The sequence below is a fragment of the Caretta caretta genome, chromosome 14 (assembly GCF_965140235.1).
Source record: "Caretta caretta isolate rCarCar2 chromosome 14, rCarCar1.hap1, whole genome shotgun sequence".
Taxonomy (NCBI): domain Eukaryota; kingdom Metazoa; phylum Chordata; order Testudines; family Cheloniidae; genus Caretta; species Caretta caretta.
Window position 1 is genome coordinate 8,578,605 of NC_134219.1, and position 21,626 is coordinate 8,600,230.

Here is a 21,626-nt window from a genome sequence, read left to right on the forward strand (position 1 = left end):
GCTCTCTATGTTGATGCAAGAGCTGCTAGTGTGGATGCACTCTGCCGACACAAGGAGCATAGTGTGGACATGCAACAGCGTAACTTTTGTCGATAAAACTGCAGTGTAGACGTGGCCTAATGGTTCTAATTAACAGAGCTTGTAGACACATTGCTTGGAATGAGTGGAATACTCTGTTTTTATCCTTCACAGCTACTGGAGAGCAGAAACAAGCCTCACAAACACAGACACAACCAGTGCTGCCACCAGTTCAGCCCCACCCTCACAGTCAGTTGCAAGCTCAGCCACAGGTGCAAACCCAGAGTCTTCAGCCTCAGCCCCCAGCCCAACCACAGACTACTCAGCCCTCACTTCAGCCTGAAGATCAGACACAGCCTGAGTCTCAGTCTCCAACATCAGCTCAGTCTCCAGTCGTATCTGAAGCACAAACTGTCGTGGCACAAGCAACTAAAACTCCAGTCACAGTTCAGTCTCCACCACAGACCCAGGTTCAAGGGCTGTCTCAAATTCAAATCCAAAATCAACCACAGACTGTCATCCATCCACAAGCTCAGTCCCAAGTCCAAGCTCTGCAGCAAGCTCAGGTGCAGACTACAACTCAGCAACAGATACAAGTGCAACCCCAAGCTTCTTTACAAATACAAGCTCAACTGCAGCAGCAGTCACAGCCCCAGATTCAGACTTCCCTTCAGACTCTTCCAACTGCACAAAATTTAAATCAAGTTACTGTACAATCTCCATCTCGCCCTCAACTGCAGATCCAGCAGCCTACAACAAAAGTTATTACTGTACCTCAGCTACAGCAGCAAGTCCAAGTTCTCTCCCAACTTCAGTCTCATGTTGTAGCTCAGATACAGGCCCAGCAAGGCGGAGTCCCCCAGCAGATTAAGCTTCAGTTGCCTATTCAGATTCAACAAGCCAGCCCAGTGCAGGCTCACCAGATTCAGAATGTGGTAACAGTTCAAGCAGCTAGTGTTCAAGAGCAGCTGCAGAGGGTTCAGCAGCTCAGGGAGCAACAGCAAAAGAAAAAGCAGCAACAGATAGAAATTAAACGTGAACACACTCTTCAGGCTTCTAATCAAAGTGACATTATCCAAAAACAGGTAATGTTCTCAGAAGTAAATACAAACCATGCTAAACACATGTTTCTGTTAATCCTATTGATACATTAGATAGCCTGTGAATTGAGCCTCTGGGATTTTTATTTCTAAATTATATTGCAAAATTGTTTTTGCCAATTTAATAGCGCCTCTAAGTTAATTCTGCACATTAAGAAACTACCATGCTGTGCTTGCTCTCTGGCACTTTTGGCTTGATTGATTGTATCACTGGTTATTGGGAGAAATGTATCTTCAGTGTTAGTCCAGAAAAAGTGAGGACTGGTGGTTTGCAACACTTCTACTGTGCTTTCATTGACTGTTATAGAAAGGAGACTGTAAGAGCTGTATTAAGCATAATGCTGTTAACTACAGGGGAACGGACTGTGGGAGAAAAAATGGGCAGAAACTCTAAATATAGTGCAGCAATAGGAGCTTGGGAAAGTGCAACTGACTACAGAAGTGAAACTGACTTCACTTATTTTTTTCTCCAGAAATAATGAAAAATTAAGTTGAATCTCTAAATTCCTTAGTCATAATTTAAGATTAAGTATAAAAAGTTACCTTCAAAATAGTGTAAGTAATATAAGACTTATTTGTTCAAATGTGACTTAAGTTGGCAAGTGTCCGCATTTCCCCAAGTACTATTATCAGACACTACCTGAGGTTTTTAAATGTTGTTTGGACTTTGTGTTCAAGGTGGTGATGAAACACAATGCTGTCATAGAACACTTGAAACAGAAAAAGACACTGACCCCAGCTGAACGAGAAGAAAATCAGAGGTAGGAACAGGTGATAATGTATCAATGGACATGGAGCAAATGTGTTCATTGGTGTCTGTTGTACAAAATAAGGCTTGCCTACATGGAGCTGTAAGGCACACTGTGTGAGTGGGATTTCTAACCAGTCTGTGTAGACAGTGCTGGTGCTCACTGAAAGTTCCCTATTTTGCTTTAACATAGTGCTATTTTAAACCCTAGTGTGCTTTAGAAATCACGCCCTGATAATGCGCATTTCCCCATAGTGTAGTCACGCCTTCTGTCTCAGGCTTGGAAAGCTTAGTTGTATGAAATTTTTAAAACTGACTTCAAGTAATATACAAATCATGGTGACGAATCCATGACTTAAAAGTAACATTCCTAATTATGAGCAGTTTGATTCTCCTGTAATCAAAATAAACGTTGACTATCGTCACTTGTTGCCCAGAATATGGACTGTGATGTGATGCATGTGGGTAGTGCTTGCCACAGGTTTTTAATACAAGCAGATAAATAACTTTGAGGGAGCTCACAAAAGGAAATGAAGGATTGCTCCATTGTAGCTAAGCCTGTTTCTCATTTCTGTTTGAGCACTCCATGTTATGGTTTCTTAATTTCATTCCCTTTGTTGGCAGGAGCTTGTCCTCTGTTTAACTATTTTACCTCCCAGCCAGCAGACAAAAGTAGGGAGACTTGTAGACATTGTCACTCCATAAATTAGTAGTAATTTCATCCCTTGCACTGGCAAATGTGTATATGGAGTGTTGGCTTTAGATATTCTTCCATTGCTATTTTGACTATTTTGTTATTCACATGTTTTATCAAATAATTCTGTGATCAGGAAAAGGAATTCCAGTTTTATAATGTTTTGATCCCCAAATCAGGTACAAGAACAATACTGTGCAACTTAGCTGGCCACTCAGTGTGAGAAACGAATAGTGAACACACAGTGGCTAGTTCACAAATCAAAAGTTAAAAATTTGTTGGCACAGACTGCTCTCTTAACAATTGCAAATGACCAAATTTGTTACTTTTAAAAAACAAAAGAACATCTTTGTTCATGATGTTTGACCAGCTGTTCGTGGCACTGTCATCTTTCCTCCCCAATGAGTCTTTTCTTCCCAAAGAGTATAATCTTTAACAGTGAAACCCAGACTAGACCAGGTAGATGTGGGACAGTGGAGAAGAACAGAATGATTGATGTCCTATGGCCCTACCAAACAACCAGTGTATTCCTACAGCTCTCAGTAAAATACCAGGTGGCTCCCTGAAACCACTTGATTTTCCATTCCGACATCTGCAGCAGCCACTTGCCACAAGCTTTTTTTTCTCTACTCTTGCTGCACTCAGCTTAGCTGCAGGTGCAAGTGTTGCCTGTTTATTTGAGTATCCCCATGCCAAGCAACATTTAGTCTTCTGGTGAATTGGGGAACGGGGAGGAACAGAAACTTCAAAATGAATGAAAAGTACAAAGCAAAAATACAACTATACTACAAAAATTCAAACAGAAAATGGTCAGGAAAAGACAGTTGCAGCAACACTGGGGCATAGAGGGGACATATTGTATGGGGGTTTGCATCCAGCAGTCTATCATAAGGGGTGCTTCATGATGAAGCAGTTTGGGAACTACTATTTGTAGTGATCTTTATTGATAGAGAAAATGATTCTCTTGGACTTACTTTTGCTGGAACACCAAAGTTTAGTACTATTCAGAGCTGTCAGAAGGACAATTCTGTTTTGCAGCAAGTTTTCAGGTCTTGAATTTTTTTTCTGCCTTCGAACAAAAATAAAACCTCAAAGGTTTTTGCAAAAATGGAATTGTTTCGAAATGTCTCTTTTTTGGATCAAAAGGTGAGCTTTTTTGATGCTCTAACCATCAGATTATATAGCATGAGTCTTTGTTGAAATGGATAGGTCTCCACAAACTGTCAGTCAAGCAAGTGTTGCTGTTGTGGCTAAATCCATGATTTTACCGTCAGAATTAATAATACAGCTTTGTGATTTGTGGAGGCTGTAAAGAGAAAATAACTTTGATTTTGTGATTTATTAGACAACTTAGCACAATGTGCTTCTCTGTATTCCTTCCCTAGAATGATAGTGTGTAATCAGGTGATGAAGTATATTTTGGATAAGATAGATAAAGAAGAAAAACAGGCAGCTAAGAAACGGAAGCGAGAAGAGAGTGTTGAACAGAAGCGTAGTAAACAGAATGCTACCAAGCTCTCAGCTCTGCTTTTCAAACATAAAGAACAGCTTAAAGCTGAAATACTGAAAAAAAGAGCACTTCTGGACAAAGATCTACAAATTGAAGTGCAGGTAAGAGCAGTTCTTCTCAATGAGCCAGGTGGGTTTTCTTAAGTTTGGGGAAAAAATTGTTCTGTTTATCAGCTTGTCCTTTGAGTCTTTACGGAAGCATGCAGGGTGAAATTCTTCTGCTGCATGCCTGTATCCCTGCTGAACCCCCAGATCAGTTTATTTACTGTATCTAGCATTTAATCTATGGTGAGATCTTAAAACAATTTCTGCCCTATTAAAGTTAAAGGTCCAAATCCTGCAGTCTTGCCGCTCACTGAAAAAGCTAAACCAAGGAGGTCAGAAATCCCCCTACCCTAGTTTTGGCTCCTTCCCCTGCCTTCAAAGGAAATATGACCCATTTGATTCCACTCCTGTTGAGATTTTCACACCAGTGGGGATACACTTCTAGAAGTGGGGGTGGAGCTGCATTAGACATGTTTTTGTGAAGGACCCAACAAAGCCTAGAGCTGGCCCTATCCTTTATTTCTGTGGCACTTTCTCCTTGTAAGGGCATCAGATTTCCAAGAAACAAACAGCAAATTGCAACACAAATGTACCAGAGCTCTTAAGGCAAAGGCCTCACAATTTATGGAACCTACTGGACCATCTGCAAGGTAAAGAATATGTGGTGGTTGTGTGGAAAACTGAAGTGATATAAAGACATACCAACAGGGAGCTCCTTCACCAATCATGGTCAAGAAGGAGCTGGAATGTCCAGAGGACAGCACTTAAACCACTACTCTTAGATCAGAACTCTTTGATGACTGTGGAAGCTACCCCACTCTCCCATTAAGGAGTGAAAACCAGGAGTGAGAATTCTGGTGGATGGTATCACTAGAGTGAAATATTGTTTCTGTATGCTTCCCACACACAAGATTTTGTATCCTGGCAATTACACCTCTGGCTGGGGGAGCTGCCTTCTGTGTCATCTGACATTATAGTTTATTTGCCAGAGGGTCTGCTGTTGAATATCCCTAATCACCCTTTACATGCCCAAGGAGTGACTAATAGGGACTAGAAATTGAATAGGTTTCTCACATGATAATGCAGAGTTACCAGTGTGGGACTTCATTAGTATATTAAAGGTTCTGTGGATATTTCAATTCTGAATGCCACAGATACTATAAGAATCATATTAAATTTGACTTATTACTGTTAAAAGTACAAAGAGCTAGGTGATTAACAGTAAAGACTGACTGCATCCTTAATTCAACTTTTTATGCCTGATCACCATTTTTATTAGCAAGCATGTGTCCTCCATGTTCTTGACAGATCCCTGAAATTCCTCCCTCTTCTTTTGCCTTAGGATTAGACATGGGGTCACCTCCCCGGCGCTTATCATCAGACTTAAAACATTGAATCTTAAAGGAGCCCAGGGGCTGACTTACATTAATCTTGGAATTTATACCTGAATGAGTAAATTATTTAAATGGTTTGTCTTTTTTTTTAAACTGGAGAAAGATTTGAGTCTGGATTCTGATCCTGTTCTAGAATGTCCTCATCAGGTGTCTCTTTTTTTTTTTTTTTTTTTTGGCCTTTTTTTAAATGTGCTTCAGGAAGAGCTAAAGAAAGACTTGACTAAAATTAAGAGAGAAAAAGAAAAAGCTCAGGCAGCTGCCGCTGCAGCCGCTGCTGCTGCAGCCGCTGCCGCTGCGGCAACACCACCTCCGCCACCGCCTCCCCCTCCGCCACCGCTGCAGCATGCCACCAGCATCGCAGCTGCCACCACAGTCCCAGCGCCAGCGTCTTCCCAGAAGAGAAAACGAGAGGAGGAGAAAGATTCTTCAGCTTCCAAGTCCAAGAAAAAGAAAATGATTTCTACTACCTCAAAGGAAACCAAGAAGGACACAAAGCTTTATTGCATCTGTAAAACACCTTATGATGAATCCAAGTGAGTGGTGAATGCAGCATGCTTGTTCCGTGCATTGTTTGGTTCAGCTTTAGCATTTAGCTATTAGTCTGAGATAGCGATTAGAAATGGGGGTAGAAAATCAGCCGGTATTGCAATGAGCATGGACTATGAAAGAATAAGCAGTGTCTGGATTACACGAGCAATTACAAATCTAGTAATTCTTGTGAGTTAATTTTTTTTACCTGTTTGCATGTTTCCATTGTATGATCTTTCTGTCTCACATGCACATACTCTTTATTTCGCTCTGTTCTTTGTTTTTCCTGTTCGCCTCTGCTTTGGGAGCAAATAATTATATACTTGTGTTCCTTCTTGTGACCAAGCTGGTTGGTGTTCCCTAGTGATAGGGTTGGTACCGTCTCCCCATAAATAAGTTGTTTTTTTTTTTGTAATTAAGTAGTTAACGAGAGATACTAACCTATTAGGCTGCAGTTCATTTTGGACAGCGTTTCCAGTAGATGTATTTTCTCTTTTCATTTCTTAATATATTACCTACCCACACCAGACTCTTACTGAGTTGCATTAAGAAATGCAAACCAAGCAAAAAAACCCCATACTTTTCTATCAGACTCTAGTACGTTTTTGAAGTTTTAAGCATTTGACAAAATGAAAATGGCAGTTCCCCAATAAGTGGTTTAGAAACGAACTATGAAGAGAAAAAGAAGAATGCTATGTTTCCCGCTGAAAGGGATATTCCTTTATAGAAGGAATTGTTTATGGAGAAATTAATAAATGGTGGACTGGATGACTGAGTGGACTGGATCGCCTCTAGTTTGCTGGCTCTACTTCCGCTCAAGTCAGTAATGATCAAAAGTTGTTACCGTCTGATCGCTGTGGGGTGGCATCTGAGAAATCAGTTGGTGTCAGTGTTCCAGGTTTTCCACTTGACAAAAATCACTCACTCCAAAAGCACTAATTAGCAGCTTTGTTTGGGGTTTCAGTAGAAATGCCGAGAATTGAAATGAGCCATGGAGACTGAACTAGCCTGTCACCCCAGTAGTGGTCCCTCCAAGTCACAACTGAGGGGGTTCATTTCTGTCTCATGGGTATTTATATAACTCCGGGCACGATACCATCATGTCAGTGTTGGGAAGCTTAGACTGCTCCCTGCTGCAGCCATTCTATGAATAGAGTACTTCCATTCCAGGCTGCCAATCTGCCACAACTTGTAAGTGCTAAATACCACTTTAAATGGGCATTGGTGGGGTGGGGAAGAGTAAGTGCTATATTAGGATTTTTGTCACTCAGTAAAACTTAGTAGGATGCCCTGTCCTCATTTTATTATAACATATTGAGCACAGGCCAGTGATGCTGGTTCAGTCTCTTATAAGTAGTGGAAGCTTTATCACAAAAATAAAGCAAATACATGGATTTGATCTGATGCCTGCCTGTTCAAGTCAATAATCTTTCCGTTGATTTCAATGGGCACTGGATTGGGCCATAGATAATACATGATGACAGCACATTCTAGCATAGTGAACAGAGACAACATTTATTTAAGCAGGAAATAAGATTTCACAAAAATGGAATGTTAATGCCTTAGCCTAATGTGATCCAGTTCAACCTCTCTGCTCATAAATTCTGAATCTCACAGGTTTTTAATATACAGTGGCTATGCTGTTGAGCTTAATTATTTCACCACTTGATTGTGAAGAAGTTAATTACTTTTGAAAACATTGTTTTCTTATGTAATTTAGTGTTTTTTAATAAATATGTACAGTTATCAGATATGTTTTTTGTGCTGGTGCCTCATTTGCAGTTCAGGCAGGACAGAAGTGCAGCTTTCAGTTTTGTAGCCTGAACTGCTCCTGAGAGGCAACCTGTAATATGAGATGAGGTACCCTGTACATTTGTTACAATGCACTAGATTCACTAAGATCATTCTTTGCTTAAGTCATTTATATTATTTTACTGCAGGTCTTTCATGTTTATTTTTTCATTAATGACATTGAAACATGTTAGGGATTCACTCGTTATTGTATTCCAGATACAGGTTATGGGTTAGTCAGGGTATCCATCTAAGATTTAACCGATAAGTGGGAAATATAAAAATAAAACAACTTGTGAGGCAAAGGATCCAAGTTCTGGACCTGAATTTGCTTCCAGGCCAGCAGGAGCTGACAGCACTGTGGAGATGGTGCTATCTGCCCTTACAGTGTTGGGGGAGGAAGCAGAAGAAATACCTTGTGCAAGATTGAATTGGTGTTGATTCACTGTAGAGAGAGCTATATCTAGCCCTTCTTTGCAGAAAGATGATTTCATTAGATTGTTGAGATTTGACTGATAAGAAATAAGAAGCAATGGAAAAAAATAGGTTGAATGTGGCAGATATTGAGCTGCTAACAGGATTTTGGAGGCACCCACAGGAGGGGAAGCATTCCCAAATTAGCAAGAATGGTCTAGGTGAGGTGTGATTTGATGTGAAGTCTGGGTGCACATTCCAAGACTTCTAGTGCAAAAGTTTGGTAGAAATTAGAGATGTTTGTTTGTTTGGTGTGACATATATTGCGAGCCACCCTCGTATCGCCAGTTCGTCTTTGTCATGCCTGCCCAGTGATTTGGTTCTGTAGGTTAGCAGAAACTGGCATCATAACAGGTGATAAATGGTAAGGTTCTCACTAAATTCTAGAAAGCCTGAAAATCTGGAGTCAGCTAGCTTTAGCTCAGTCAGAGAGAGAGGGAGACTGAGTGCCTAATGTCTTGTCCCCATGGTTGATTCTGCAAGTCATAGGTACATTTGGGGCATCCATATCCAAAATACTGTCAAACATCCTTGCATAATTATTTACCAGTTTATCACACCATTCTGTGCAGGGTCCATTATTCACATGATTCTGTATGGAATTAAATTGTTTTTGTACCTTACCCAATTCTCCTTCACTTTGTATCATACCATATCTGGTTCTGTCCAATAGTGTTGTTTGAGAATAGACCTATATTCTCCAAAGAATGGTCTGTGTTCCAGTTTGTTGTAATTCTGATTAGTTGAATTGCTCTGTTTTCAGGATCCCACATAGAAATTTTAAAATTACAATACACATTCTTACAGTTTTCCTTCACATCATGTTATACCAATATGTATTCTACACATGGCTGGTATGCATGTTCCTTTGTAGTGTACTTGTAACTTCTAGTTGGTGTTTGTGCTTTGCTTTGTTTTTAAAATTAACTGAGACCTACATTTTCAAATCTCAAGAAATTACCTTGATATTTAACTGGCTTCTGAACTATAGTTTTGAAAATGTAAATCTTTTTCTTTGGCCATGTCTTTTTGTGCCTTTTACAGTTTTTCACATACGCATTCATGTTGGAGATACACATTTTCAGTCCAGTTATTTCAAAATCTTGTAGCTATTGGTTGATCCACATTTACTAAACTGTCTATATCAAGATTGACCCAAGTGACCTTATTTACAGTGCAGCTGCAGTTTCAGATGTAGGCCTTGCAAGGATACAATGGTAGAGGACAGGGAGACTGAGTCAGAAAATTGCAGAAAGCAGGCTAGCAAGAAAGTGCATCAGAAACAGAAATGCAGGGAAAAGAGCCATGCCATTTGAAATGACAATTACATTGTCATTTTCATTGTGAACACTTTTAGGTTCTATATTGGCTGTGATCTTTGTACTAACTGGTATCATGGAGAATGTGTTGGCATCACAGAAAAGGAGGCTAAGAAAATGGATGTGTACATCTGTAATGATTGTAAACGGGCACAAGAGGGCAGCAGTGAGGAATTGTACTGTATCTGCAGAACACCTTATGATGAGTCACAGTGAGTTCTGATAAGAACCTCTTATTTAATATTTAGGGAGCAAACTGCTCTGACTTTGGTTACTTGTTCCTTAAAAAGAGAAAAAAATATTCTGCATATATTGTATCCCCTGGTATTACAAATTCCTTTTCAATATTTCTCTCTCCCAAATGTTGTTTTCAAGTGAATATTTTGGATATATAGGAAAAGTAAAGTTCTTAAGGTGGCCTCAATGTTTTAAATAAGACCAAGAATTTTACACTGGGATTAATTTTAACAAGGGAAGAGCTAGAAAGATTAAAACAAAATTGAATATTAGTTAGAATTTTTTGTGCTTGAAATTAGTCTCTTGTTCAATTTAGATTAGAAAAATTACTTGGAGTATTGGGTATTTGGGTGCTATCTTTACGTTTATAAGGCTTTTTGTCACCAGAATACCCCTTCTATATTCAATCACAAGACTCTGGTTTCCATATGAAAAATGTTTGAACAAGGTGAAATGGGAGCCCTAGAATGTAGTCCTATTTTACATGTGTAAAATGTTCCTTTAATCACTGGTCGAGTGAGACTTCTGGCATTACACTGTTACTTTCAGCTTTAAAACTGATAAAGAACTTTTGAAACCTTGTTTCCTTGAAATTAATTCTCTAATTTTAGGCACTCCTGATAATTATGAAGTAAAATTGTCAGGTAATTTAGTTTGTAAATATTAAATTAGCATGCATGGTTTAATTAGCATATGTAAAACTGAAATGTCACAAGTTTAAATATATAATTGTTTTATATCATGCAGAACAACTACTGAGGTGCAAATTGTTAAAACTGAGCTTTAAAAAAATCTTTTGTTTTAAATGTAAAGGATAATGTTACTGATATTTTTCTTTCAAATCTTGCAGATTTTACATTGGCTGTGACCGATGTCAGAACTGGTATCACGGGCGCTGTGTTGGTATTTTGCAAAGTGAGGCAGATCTCATTGATGAGTATGTCTGTCCACAGTGTCAGTCTACAGAAGATGCCATGACAGTACTCAGTCCACTGACTGATAAAGATTACGAGGGATTACGACGAGTACTACGTTCCTTACAGGTGAGGATAAACCATACTTCGAGTGGAAAATACAGGTACAGTAGAGGTTCATCCAAGAGGTGTTTTTTTTTGGCAGTAACCTTGGATCTCCGCTTGTCTGATTGTAAGACAACATGATTTTGTTAAGAGATGTAATAAGCTTCCTTTTCTGTGAGGGATGACAGTATGTTGGCCACAGCTTTCTCAAGCAGCATTGTCACATTGAATAACACTGTTGGTAGCCTGGAAGAAAATCACTGCCTCCAGGTTCTGGGGTATTTTGTTTTTTTAATGAATGCGGATACCTCTGTTGAGCATGCAGGAAGCAGATTTCATCAGAATGTAAAGGGCAGAGCAGTTGTGTTTTGGGTAGGAAATGGACTTTTCAACATAAAATAAGTTGTGTTCTCTGGCTAGCCTGTATGATTTCCAGTCTGAAATTATATACACTTCAGCTAAACTGCAAGACTGACTTTTTTTTAAAAGATTAAAAAAATTATTAAAATTTTATTCCATACAAGATCGCCTCCAGAAGATTGATTTCAGCATGCAAATGACTGGGTGTTGCTAAGAAAAATGAAAAGCCTCTGGCCCAGTTATAACATTTTTGTTAGTGTAAATATCTCTAATGGCTGAAAAGGGACATTTAAATTGCCATCAGCTAGAAATAATCCCATGTGTTAATAGAAGAGCAGGCTAGTGCAATATCTAACGTACAGCAAAATTTTTGTTTGATTTGAGCGGTTTTAATGGACATTTTTGGTGACAAGTTAATTTTAGATTTAATGAAAGTGAAAAACACTAACAGCCCAACTCTGTGAGGTGTGCAGCCCCTTCAATTCCCACTGACTTGAAAGGAAGCTCCTTCAGGAATAATGGCTGAAGTTGGCTATGTGCAGTCTCTCGATTCCCGTATGCCTCTCTCCTCATGAGAACAAACTGCTCATCATGCCAGATTACACTTTTTTAGGATACAGACAATCATCTGCTGGGACTAGAGCAAGATCAGCAAATAACACTTTAGTTGTTGCTGAAATTAGAATCAGATGCAAATCTCTAGCAATATATCATTAATTAAACCGCTATCAAGCCCTAGTTAATTTAAACATATATGTAATGTTTTCTTCTGAAACTGTTTGTCTCATTTTCCTGATAGGCTCACAAGATGGCATGGCCATTCCTAGAACCAGTTGATCCCAATGATGCACCAGATTATTATGGTGTTATCAAAGAGCCTATGGGTAAGTGTATTTCCAGTTAATAGCATGATTGGCTGAGTGGTAATTGTTAGTTAATATAGATTTAAATGTACATATATCAAATGGTTTCATCCGAGGATCTTTGGGTGCTTTATCAATATATCCTCATTAGGGAGGTGGGTAAAACGAGACAGAGATGGTGACTTGCTTATCAGCACGTAAGTCTGTGACCGAACTAAAAAAGAACCCTATATACTGACTCTCAGTCCTGCTCCTTAACCAAAATCCATCCTTCCTAACATACAAATAAAGTTGCAATTGGGTTATCAAACGTACAAACTTATTTTTTTCTGACCTTTCTGTGCTTCTGTGGTCACTTTCAAACAGAGTGAGTTGTACCACCGCACCATATCCTTTTTTCTCTCCCCACACTCAGCATCTCCCAGTGAGAGAAGTAGAAGTATGTGCTCTTGTGATAGTTAAGAAAAAAGATTATTTTAGTAAATTGATAATGTAGTTGCCTAATGACTTATGTAATATAGGATGGAAAGATATAAAAGCAATCTTCATTTTCTTTGCTATTGTACAAGAAAATTTGGTTAGACTGAAAGCTTCATTGAAAAGGAAGAAAATCATGCTGGGGCAGATACTGTAGCTGTATAATAATCTGCAGCCATACTATGTTGCGCTGTGATCTTACTAAATCTCAAGGGCAAAGCACTGGTGGGCTGCATCAGGACTTGGATGTAAGATCTCTAAGGAAAACCCAGCTGCTGCAGGACATAGTTACAAATGTTCGTGATCCTCTTCCTTCAAAGTCAGTATCAAACTAGAGTCTTAGAAGGAATTTTTTTAAGGCAGGTGAATCCTTTGTTCATTTTCTCAGCCAAGTTAAGAGGGACACTTGTTAATTTAAATTTAGAGACCATTTTGTTTATATTTTTCAATGCTTGTCCCTTTGTTTTTAACTAGGGAGTCGCACACTTTGTAACTTGTGTAGGCCGAGCTTATTGCACATACCAGGAGCTCCTTGCATTCTTTCATTCCCCTCCCCCAAAAAAACTTTGTGTGTCACTCTCCCATCCCCCTCTATTTCTAGCATTCCCTACAACTCTCCCCAAGTTCCCCACCATCATGGATTTTGTGTGCCCCCCAAACTCCTATACCAGGGTTTCCATTCTCCCTGCCTCACCACTGGCTCTGGCTGTGTGCCCATTTCCCCTTCCTCCATGGCAGGAACTCTGTGTGCCCCTCCCCCATTCCCCAGATGCCTGTGTGCGTGCCCCCATTCCTCACCACAATTGCTATTCTTTCTGTCTGGGAGATAAGTGATTCAGGATATCAACATATTAAACTCTCTGGGAAAGATGAGCAGTGATGAGTTGCAGTATTGTTATGCTGAAAGCTATTAATGGGTGTCATCAACCAGTTGTTGGATAGACAGTTGAGTAGCTGGCATTGGCAGGAACTTCATGTGTCCCCCATTTTCCCTCTCTTGATTTTCCCCCAAATCAGCACAGTTGGCTATGGATGCCTAGGACATTCCCTGAAATTTCAGAACTGATTAGCTGCGGCGTTCGAGTTATCAGTTTGCAGTCTGAAAGCCCTTGAAGGCGTTCTGTCCTCTGTGTGGCAGTTAATGGATGTCCCTAAAAGAGTTATGTATTCAAATAGGGAGTAATCAGCAGGAGCAGATGAACTGCAAATCCAATGTATTTATTATGCATTGATTGACGATAGTATTAAAAAATAAGGAAAACAAAAAAATACAAAGGATAGAATCAGAATTCTCTAATGGCAGTGTCCTTTCTTCATAAGGAGTAAATAATAGCTCTGTAATGGAGGTTTCAAAAACTTGAGCTGCTGTAACTAAAAAATGTGTAAATTACATATAATAAATACATGTGACATGGGAGGAAGCACACATTCTAAATGAGACCCCTCAGCTGACCTCATGTCACCAGCAACCTTGCAGAAAATGTAGCCAAGCCAGTTGTGCTTTTGTTACTTTATATCATCATCAAATGTTGTAACTTCTGTCTGGGAGACTAAAGATGTCTCATTTTAAATAACAGGTGTGGGTTGGTTTGTTCGTTTGTTTTCTTTTAAGACCTTGCTACCATGGAAGAAAGAATCCTGAAACGTTACTACAAAAAGGTGACAGAGTTTGTGGCAGATATGACCAAAATTTTTGATAACTGTCGTTACTACAATCCAAGTGACTCCCCTTTTTACCAATGTGCAGAGGTTCTTGAATCATTCTTTGTACAGAAGCTAAAAGGATTCAAGGCAAGCAGGTAAGGCAAAGTGTTCCCCATGCTGATAATCGTATGACTGTAACCTGAGTTTGTGTTAGAAAATCTTCCTACTACCCTAAGCTTATCTTACTACACTCCTATAAAGGCCTGCCTCTTCCCACACACGTGCCATTACAGCTAGATTTGGAAGGGAAGAATCTAGAGTCAATACATTCCAGCTGTTGATTTTTGTCAAACTTAGGGCTTGAACCTTATCCCACTTAAATATTTTTATAATTTTTGTTTAACATATGAATTCCATATCAATATGGGCATTATCATAATTATAAAGAAACTGAACATTAAAATAAATAAGACCTTTTCAGTTAATGTGAAAACCAAATCAAAGGGACCAGCTTCTGTTTTGAATACAGGTTATATATCATTATTAGCTACTTACAGTCCACTGGTGCCAGGTCCTTTCCTAACACGAAGGAAGTATGCTCCCCTACTCCAAAGAGCTCACAATCTAAGGAAAATTCAAATGTATGCGAAAGTAAACCATTCCTTACTCTTACCTAACGAACTTCCATCTTTTCTCGTTGTTTTGTATTAGTTAGATAACCTGTTCACCCTCATTTTTAAGCAATTAAATGTCCAATTGAATAATAGAAATTTAAATTGCAGACTAATAGGTTTTTTTTAAAAACGCAGAAACTTAGCTTTAAACTCCTTTTCTGCGGGAAAAGACTGGTACAGAATATTCCATCTGGGAACTTTGTTTGTAAAACTAACATGCAGTCTGCTTAATATGAACTATACAGCTTGTCAACTACGTTTCAGGCTATAATCCATATGTCCGTATGTGTAATGCATAGTATCATGAACTGACTTACATGAAACCAGGGAGCTGTGAGTGGTGGTACTGCTATAATTAGGTTGAGACTAGCTTACTCTTTAACACTAGTATAGTAATAGGACTCTCCATATGTCATTGCAGATTTGTATCCCAACAGTAAATCACCTATGACATAATTACAAATATTACTTTCATTAAATTCAACTTGAATCTGAATTCTGATTATGTACAGTCAGTTGGTAGATTAGTCAACTTGACCATTACACTTGAATTCTGGAAGGTTTAGATCAATTCAGGATTAAATCTGTTTGCAGTTAACTCGGTTAGAAGCTGCACTTATATCCATCTTTGTGGAAGTTGCCAGTTTTCCAAATGGGGGAAGTGCAGGTGTGGCCAACTGAAGCAATTGTGTGTTTACCCTCTTAATTTAATTCTATGATACCTGCTTTTATCAGGCCATTACTGGCTCATGCTTCTTTCATTCAGTCATATTTGGTTATCCGACATTCATTGTTTGCACACTAATTTCATTGCTGCATTTTATTTATTGTGCTTTTTCATTTACACCATCCATGTTCTTTCTTTTCTTGCAGATTGTGATATCTTTAGTCTGACCTTTTTAACTGGAATCAGAACTGGATGTTGGGGTCACTCTTTCTTTTATTGTACAGTACCATGACATTAAACTGCCTTAAAAAATCCAGATCAATGTCCAAATATTAACTGTTCTTTTTAAAATGGAAACAATTATTTGCCAGCAGCCATGTTGGTAAACAAAAATGTATTAAGAAACTGTCTGTTCCTTGGAATACTGTATTTAAACAAAGTCAAATAATTTAGTCTTGGAAACTATGTATTTTAATTATTTGCAGTCACTAATAAAACTGTGAACTTTAGAAAGGGGATTCGCTGAACTCTGATTAGCAAAAATGTGGTATTAATTTCTTTTACTGTTCAGTTTTTTATGTTTGAACGTTTATCCAAAGACTTCCCAAATCAATGTAACTTCGGTATATTTTGTATATTTTACCAAAAGTAATAACTTATGAATTGTCTTTATGCCTTCCCTATTACAGAATACTATTATGTATCTTGATTAGTAAAATTTTATTTTGGGCATTTTTGGATATTCCAGTGAAGCATCATGTTTTGTATACAATGGAATTTTTTTAATGCTGTAGCTGAAAACTTCTGTAAAGTTCAGAGATGCTTGTTTTAAATGGTGGTTGTCTCCAAAGATGAACAGACACAACATGGCTGCATTCCCCTCCTAGTGATTGACCCTTGGCATCCTCTTAGAGAAACAGTGTTCTCAAAAATGAAGGGTGCTTAATTCACTTTTTTCTGTATTCTGCAGGTCTCATAACAACAAACTGCAGTCTACAGCTTCTTAGAGTTCAGCGTGTTAACCTAACACACACACAGCAAGAATCTGGTTGTCTGAAAATTTTTTAATTAAGAAGCCAGATGGTTTTTAGTCAGGTTATCCTGACAAGACTTGATGTAAACTGTGTTTTTATTGGTCACAGCAGTCAAATTATATTCTTGGCTTATTTTGTCCAAAGGACAAAGGAATAAAAATCAGCAGCACCACTTTCTTGTCAAGATCAAATTGTTGTACTATTGTGGCAGAAGTGAGAAACCTTTGTTTTGTTGGCGAGAGAGAGCAAGCAAGCAAGAAAAAAGATACAGTAAATGGGGTCAAGTTTAACTCCATGGAAATGCCACGTCTGTTCTTCAGTGAAGAAGCTGGTTTAAAGTCCACACAGAAAACTTTGACTGTATTTATTTATTGTTGCAAAAAAAGACGCTTTTTTATTGCTGCCCTCATTTGTCAGCTAATTATTTTTTCTTATAAAATCCGGCCCTGGTTACACGTAATCCATTCTGTATCTTAACATGATTCCTGTAGGTAAAAGTACAAGAAGACCTCTAGATGTCTTTTCTTTCTATGAAAGGAGCTGCTATGTACACATGTGCACACACAAAAAAACTGGGAATCAACAATGAGTTTATCATTCATGGTAGATAAAAATGATTAAGCTTGCATAAAAGTTGGGCTAAGTGGTCACAGACTGACTACAGACTCTGTTGCCTTGAATATAACAGTACAATTTGTCATTTACTCTGCACCAGACTGAAATGAGTAAAATCTATTTGAAGGTATCTTGTTTGTAAACATTTGTCAGATTCTAATTTTTTTTCTTTTTGTATTAAAATTCAAAACATGGATGTATAATGAAACAAAATAAATGGAGATAATTTTTCTCCCCACAGATGTAGGTGTCTTTGAATGTGCGCTAATATGTTTGTAAAGTTTTGTTTTTTTGGTGGATGGGGGGGTCTGTTCGGAATTGGAAGTATCCCAAGTAGTAGGGGAGGAAAAGGGTAAGAAAAGGAGAAAGGGAAAGCGTTTTTCTTTTTCATTAAGCAACTACTGTCCCTTTAAAAAACAATCCTATTGTGGTGCCATAATTGCTGCATCAGATAATAAAGGCAGTATTGAGAAATTTCATTGCCCACTTCTGAATTAGAAAGTAGAAGGCAAAGCATCATCCAGGAATGATGTACCACGTGTTTGTAATTATATCTCGGAAGGGCACTCAGTGGTTTTGTCTCTTCGTGTACAAGGAAAGCTAGCATGAGGGACAAATGGAAGCCAACAGAGGAAGATGTGACTTGCAGACTTTTTTTCCTTCTCCTCTCTCTGAGCTATCACTTGCACATTGCTTATGTAAGTGACTTTGTCACGTTAACTGCCTCCAGTAAATCAGCCAAGGCTGGTTTATGCAGCTCTACAACCATTTTGCACTATTTCACAATTAGCTTTGTCCTACAGTGATCTGGGATTTACCTGGTTTATGGATAAGCTTCCCTTGGGTTTAACCTCACCCTGCTATGCAAGAACCTTTCCTGTTAATTTCTTAGAAGTAAGACATTGCTACTGACCACAGTTTTCTTACAATTACATGCTCAGGTGTACAGGTTCTTCTGGGTTAATTTTATCTAATAAAACCCATACATTTTTGTACAGATATTGTCATTTAACCTAGATGTGAAAACTAAAAATGAATTGTTCAGTGTGAAAACAAAATCAGTTTATGCTTCTTAAAATATTATGAGAAGAGTAGTTGCATTTAGGTTATGTTGTCCTTTGACTTAAAAGAAATGCTACATATTGTATGCATTGTGTTCGATGCCAGAAGGAAAATTCTCAATTTAATGAGTTCTGAAAATATTCTGCATCTCTTCACAACTTCATAGTATTTCTGTACTATTTATTCATATATACATATATATGATGTCATTTGAAACTTAATGCGAAAAGAACTTTCCTACCTGTAGCCAATAGATTGCTATGTTTTTAATAGTTGTGGCAAACTGAAGAGTACTTTTTTTGTACGTAATAGGACATTTCATCCTAGACAAATAGTCATGTGTTTGACATCGGATTTGGTGGTGTTTCTAATGAAACATTGGTTGATTATGTTGCTCTTGGCATTGCCAAATTTTATATAACTTCTTAGAAATTTTTAATACAAATTATTCTCTTGCTAGGGAAATGTTAATCTCATATAGACATTTTCACTTTCTTGACATCTTTTCAGTTTTTCTATTGCCATCTAACATGTCGAGACGTTTTCTAGCTCTATCAGCTATCAAGTTTTGTGGTTTTGTCTTTTTTTAAAAGTGATATATTTAAAAAATTACCATATCTGCAATACCAGTGTCATTCCTGAATATGTATTTCAAAAATTATACTTAAAACTGGTTCTTAAAAGCATGAGAATTCATAATACTTGAGACCTGCTATGTTGCTCCAGTGTCCTGTTTCTGTATATTATTACCATGTAAATTCCAAAGTTATTGAATTATGTTTTAACTTGAGTTTTTGGTGACACACACTAAACCAAGCTGGGGTTTGTTTTTCTTTATGCTGTGTCATCAGAGGTCCTCAGATAAACCTCAGCGAATGTAATTAGTCCTTATGTAGAATTTAGTTCAAAAGCTTTTAAATTCTCATAAAATGTTGTAGAAAGATATGTTCATAATAGAACTGGGTAAATCACTGGAGAGACTGCAGTGTCTTATGTGCTCAGTGTGTCAGTTGATTGGCTGCAAAATACTCATGTTTGTCCTGCTGAAAAAAACACCAGGAGTTAACTTTGTTCTAAAGTAAGAGACCCTGTAAAATTTGTTAGAAATGTTGAGGGGCAAATACACTCTAAAGGGACACTGTCATCTAATTACTTTTAAAATCTTTTTGCTTTTCATTGTTTGTAATAAAACATACTAAAAGTTTTGAAAATAAAAATCCCTGCCAGATTTGTCCTTTTTGTTGTCTAAACTTTTATCTGTTTAGCAATTCATGTGGTTATATTTGCTTGTTTCTGTCTCTGCATTAGCATTGTTGCTGATGTCCTATTAAGGCCTGCTTCACTTGTAGCATTGGCCTTTTCACTGGTGCTTGTTGGAATATGGGTTTTTAGGGACTCTTAGAATTGGGGGGACATTTCCTGAGTTAACAACTTACTACCTAAGTTTGACAGTGTCCCTTTAATGAAGATAGATGTGTAGCCTGATATGTGCGCCTCATTTGCTATCCCAACACCACACAAAATAACCTGAAAGTGAAATGTAAACTGTCTTTTAATGATGAAATCATTAAAATCTGTGTAAAGCAAAACTGACTCAGTATGAAAAGCTAGCTGTACTATAGACCAGTTTTCTATTGCACATGTACTTTCCTGTACATTGAATACATTTTTGATATGCTTAGTAATCTGCCCCCTATTGGTTAATTATTGGAAGACTGCTAATGTAATTGAGTATGAAATGTTTTGATCTTTAAAGAAATTCTCACTTTTTTCTTTCCACTCCTTTGCTTCATTAGTAATCTATTGCAATTCAGAAGTTACTTTGCCACCTCCCCACTTGAGCTTGTAAAGCAAGTATTCTAAATAATGGCCTCTTTTTTTCTTTTTCTTTTTAAATCAGGTACAGCTTTTAAAATAGTGTGATCTTGTTCAGTAAGAGAGTCTGGAAGAGCAATCCAAATGATTTATAAACATCTGTCTGCAGTATGTGACATCTACATATATTTTTAAACACCCCCAGTTAAAAACACACGCTGGGTTTACCAAAAAGTGAAAACAATGAATAGTTAAATGTTTAAGTAATAGACACTGAAACATATTGGACTGTTACCTCTTAACTACTTATATGATACAATAAATACCTTCCTTCTGGAAGAGGTGAAGTGGTTAAGATTTTGTGATGTGAAAGGAAAAATAAAGCATCTTGCTGCTTTTCCCTCTTTCAGTAACGTTGTGATGTCCTAGTCTCTGTGTAGCCAAATGAAAAAATAGATACACATCAAATAAGGGGTTGGGCACAAATAAAATGCCATTGTTGTGTAATTCAACTTTTCCTAATAAAGGGTTTATTTATTTCCTTAGTGGCTTAACTCTCCAGGTGCAATATTATTCTAGAGTAGTGGTTTAAATCTAGGGGTGGTCAAATGTTGGTTTGTCCTAAGCTAGTGGTCTTGCTCCAGCTACTGTCCATTACCACCATTGATATCCTATTTGTCTCAGGTGGGGAGATGAAGTATTAAGTGAGCCAGGGCAATGGAGCTACCCTTCACCCTCCACTCCAGGTGTCTGCTTCAGATCACTGTCACGGATGAAGGTAGTGGGGGAAGTGTGCATTGCTGAATCTGGATAAATGGAAAACTGGGCATCATTGATCAACGCTCAAATATCAGTTGAAAATAGAGAACCCAAACTTGAGACATTCATGTAGCCCTTCCTCCAGTGCATTGAGTTGCTGCCAGGATGGAACAGTCTTATTCTGCCAAAGTAAAAGCCCCTCAGAGTTTTCTTGGGAAAATTTCAACTGACATCTCTATTGTAAATGTGCCATTCTCCATGCTCAACTCTGTTCTCACTGAAATGTACCATAATAAAAGCAGTAAGGAGGCACTGTGACCTTTTTAGATAGATGCAAGCTACTGGTCGTCAAGTAGCAAGCATCTCTGTGGGTACTACAATCATATGATAAAACTCTTCTGATTCTAAAAGCTAGCTAGTGTGTACAGCCCAGTAAACTAACTCTTCACTTCTCTCCCAGTTGACAATGCAAACAAATGCTGACTTACAGCAAGAATATATAGTGTTTTAGAAGCAACAGCAGTGTTTGCAGTCAGTGCTCTAAGTCTATTGCATGTCAAGAAATAAATCACATGAGAACAATTCTGGGAAGGTACTTTCGCTGCTCTATCAATGTCACCTTGCTTGCCTGCCCCTATCATTTTCGTTTCTTAATAGTCTGGTAAAAGTAAAAAAAATCGATGTACAATGCTTTTTCCTCTTTAGCTAAATCCTTTGGTGTACTCTGCCATAATGCATAGTGACCTAGGTGTACCGTTTTGCTGAGAGTCCTTTGCTTCA

The 21,626-nt window shown here is 38.0% G+C and overlaps 1 protein-coding gene across 9 annotated transcripts in view; it reads left to right on the forward strand.

Moving 5' to 3' along the window:
- The window catches only part of BPTF (bromodomain PHD finger transcription factor), a 93,658-nt gene extending 74,158 nt beyond the window's left edge, over window positions 1-19,500 (forward strand). For 5 of the 9 annotated variants that reach the window (XM_048819217.2, XM_048819218.2, XM_048819220.2 and 2 more), the window contains 9 exons: window positions 193-1,103; window positions 1,797-1,879; window positions 3,946-4,171; window positions 5,707-6,041; window positions 9,659-9,832; window positions 10,708-10,900; window positions 12,036-12,120; window positions 14,189-14,375; window positions 16,532-19,500. In XM_048819217.2, the coding sequence (XP_048675174.2) occupies window positions 193-1,103; window positions 1,797-1,879; window positions 3,946-4,171; window positions 5,707-6,041; window positions 9,659-9,832; window positions 10,708-10,900; window positions 12,036-12,120; window positions 14,189-14,375; window positions 16,532-16,568 (2,231 nt within the window). In that variant the 3' untranslated portion in view covers window positions 16,569-19,500. Of the gene's footprint in view, window positions 1-192; window positions 1,104-1,796; window positions 1,880-3,945; window positions 4,172-5,706; window positions 6,042-9,658; window positions 9,833-10,707; window positions 10,901-12,035; window positions 12,121-14,188; window positions 14,376-15,767 lie in introns of all 9 variants that reach the window. The other 4 variants (XM_048819222.2, XM_048819223.2, XM_048819227.2 and 1 more) reach the window with 2 other exon arrangements.
- The last annotated feature ends 2,126 nt before the right edge of the window (window positions 19,501-21,626 follow it).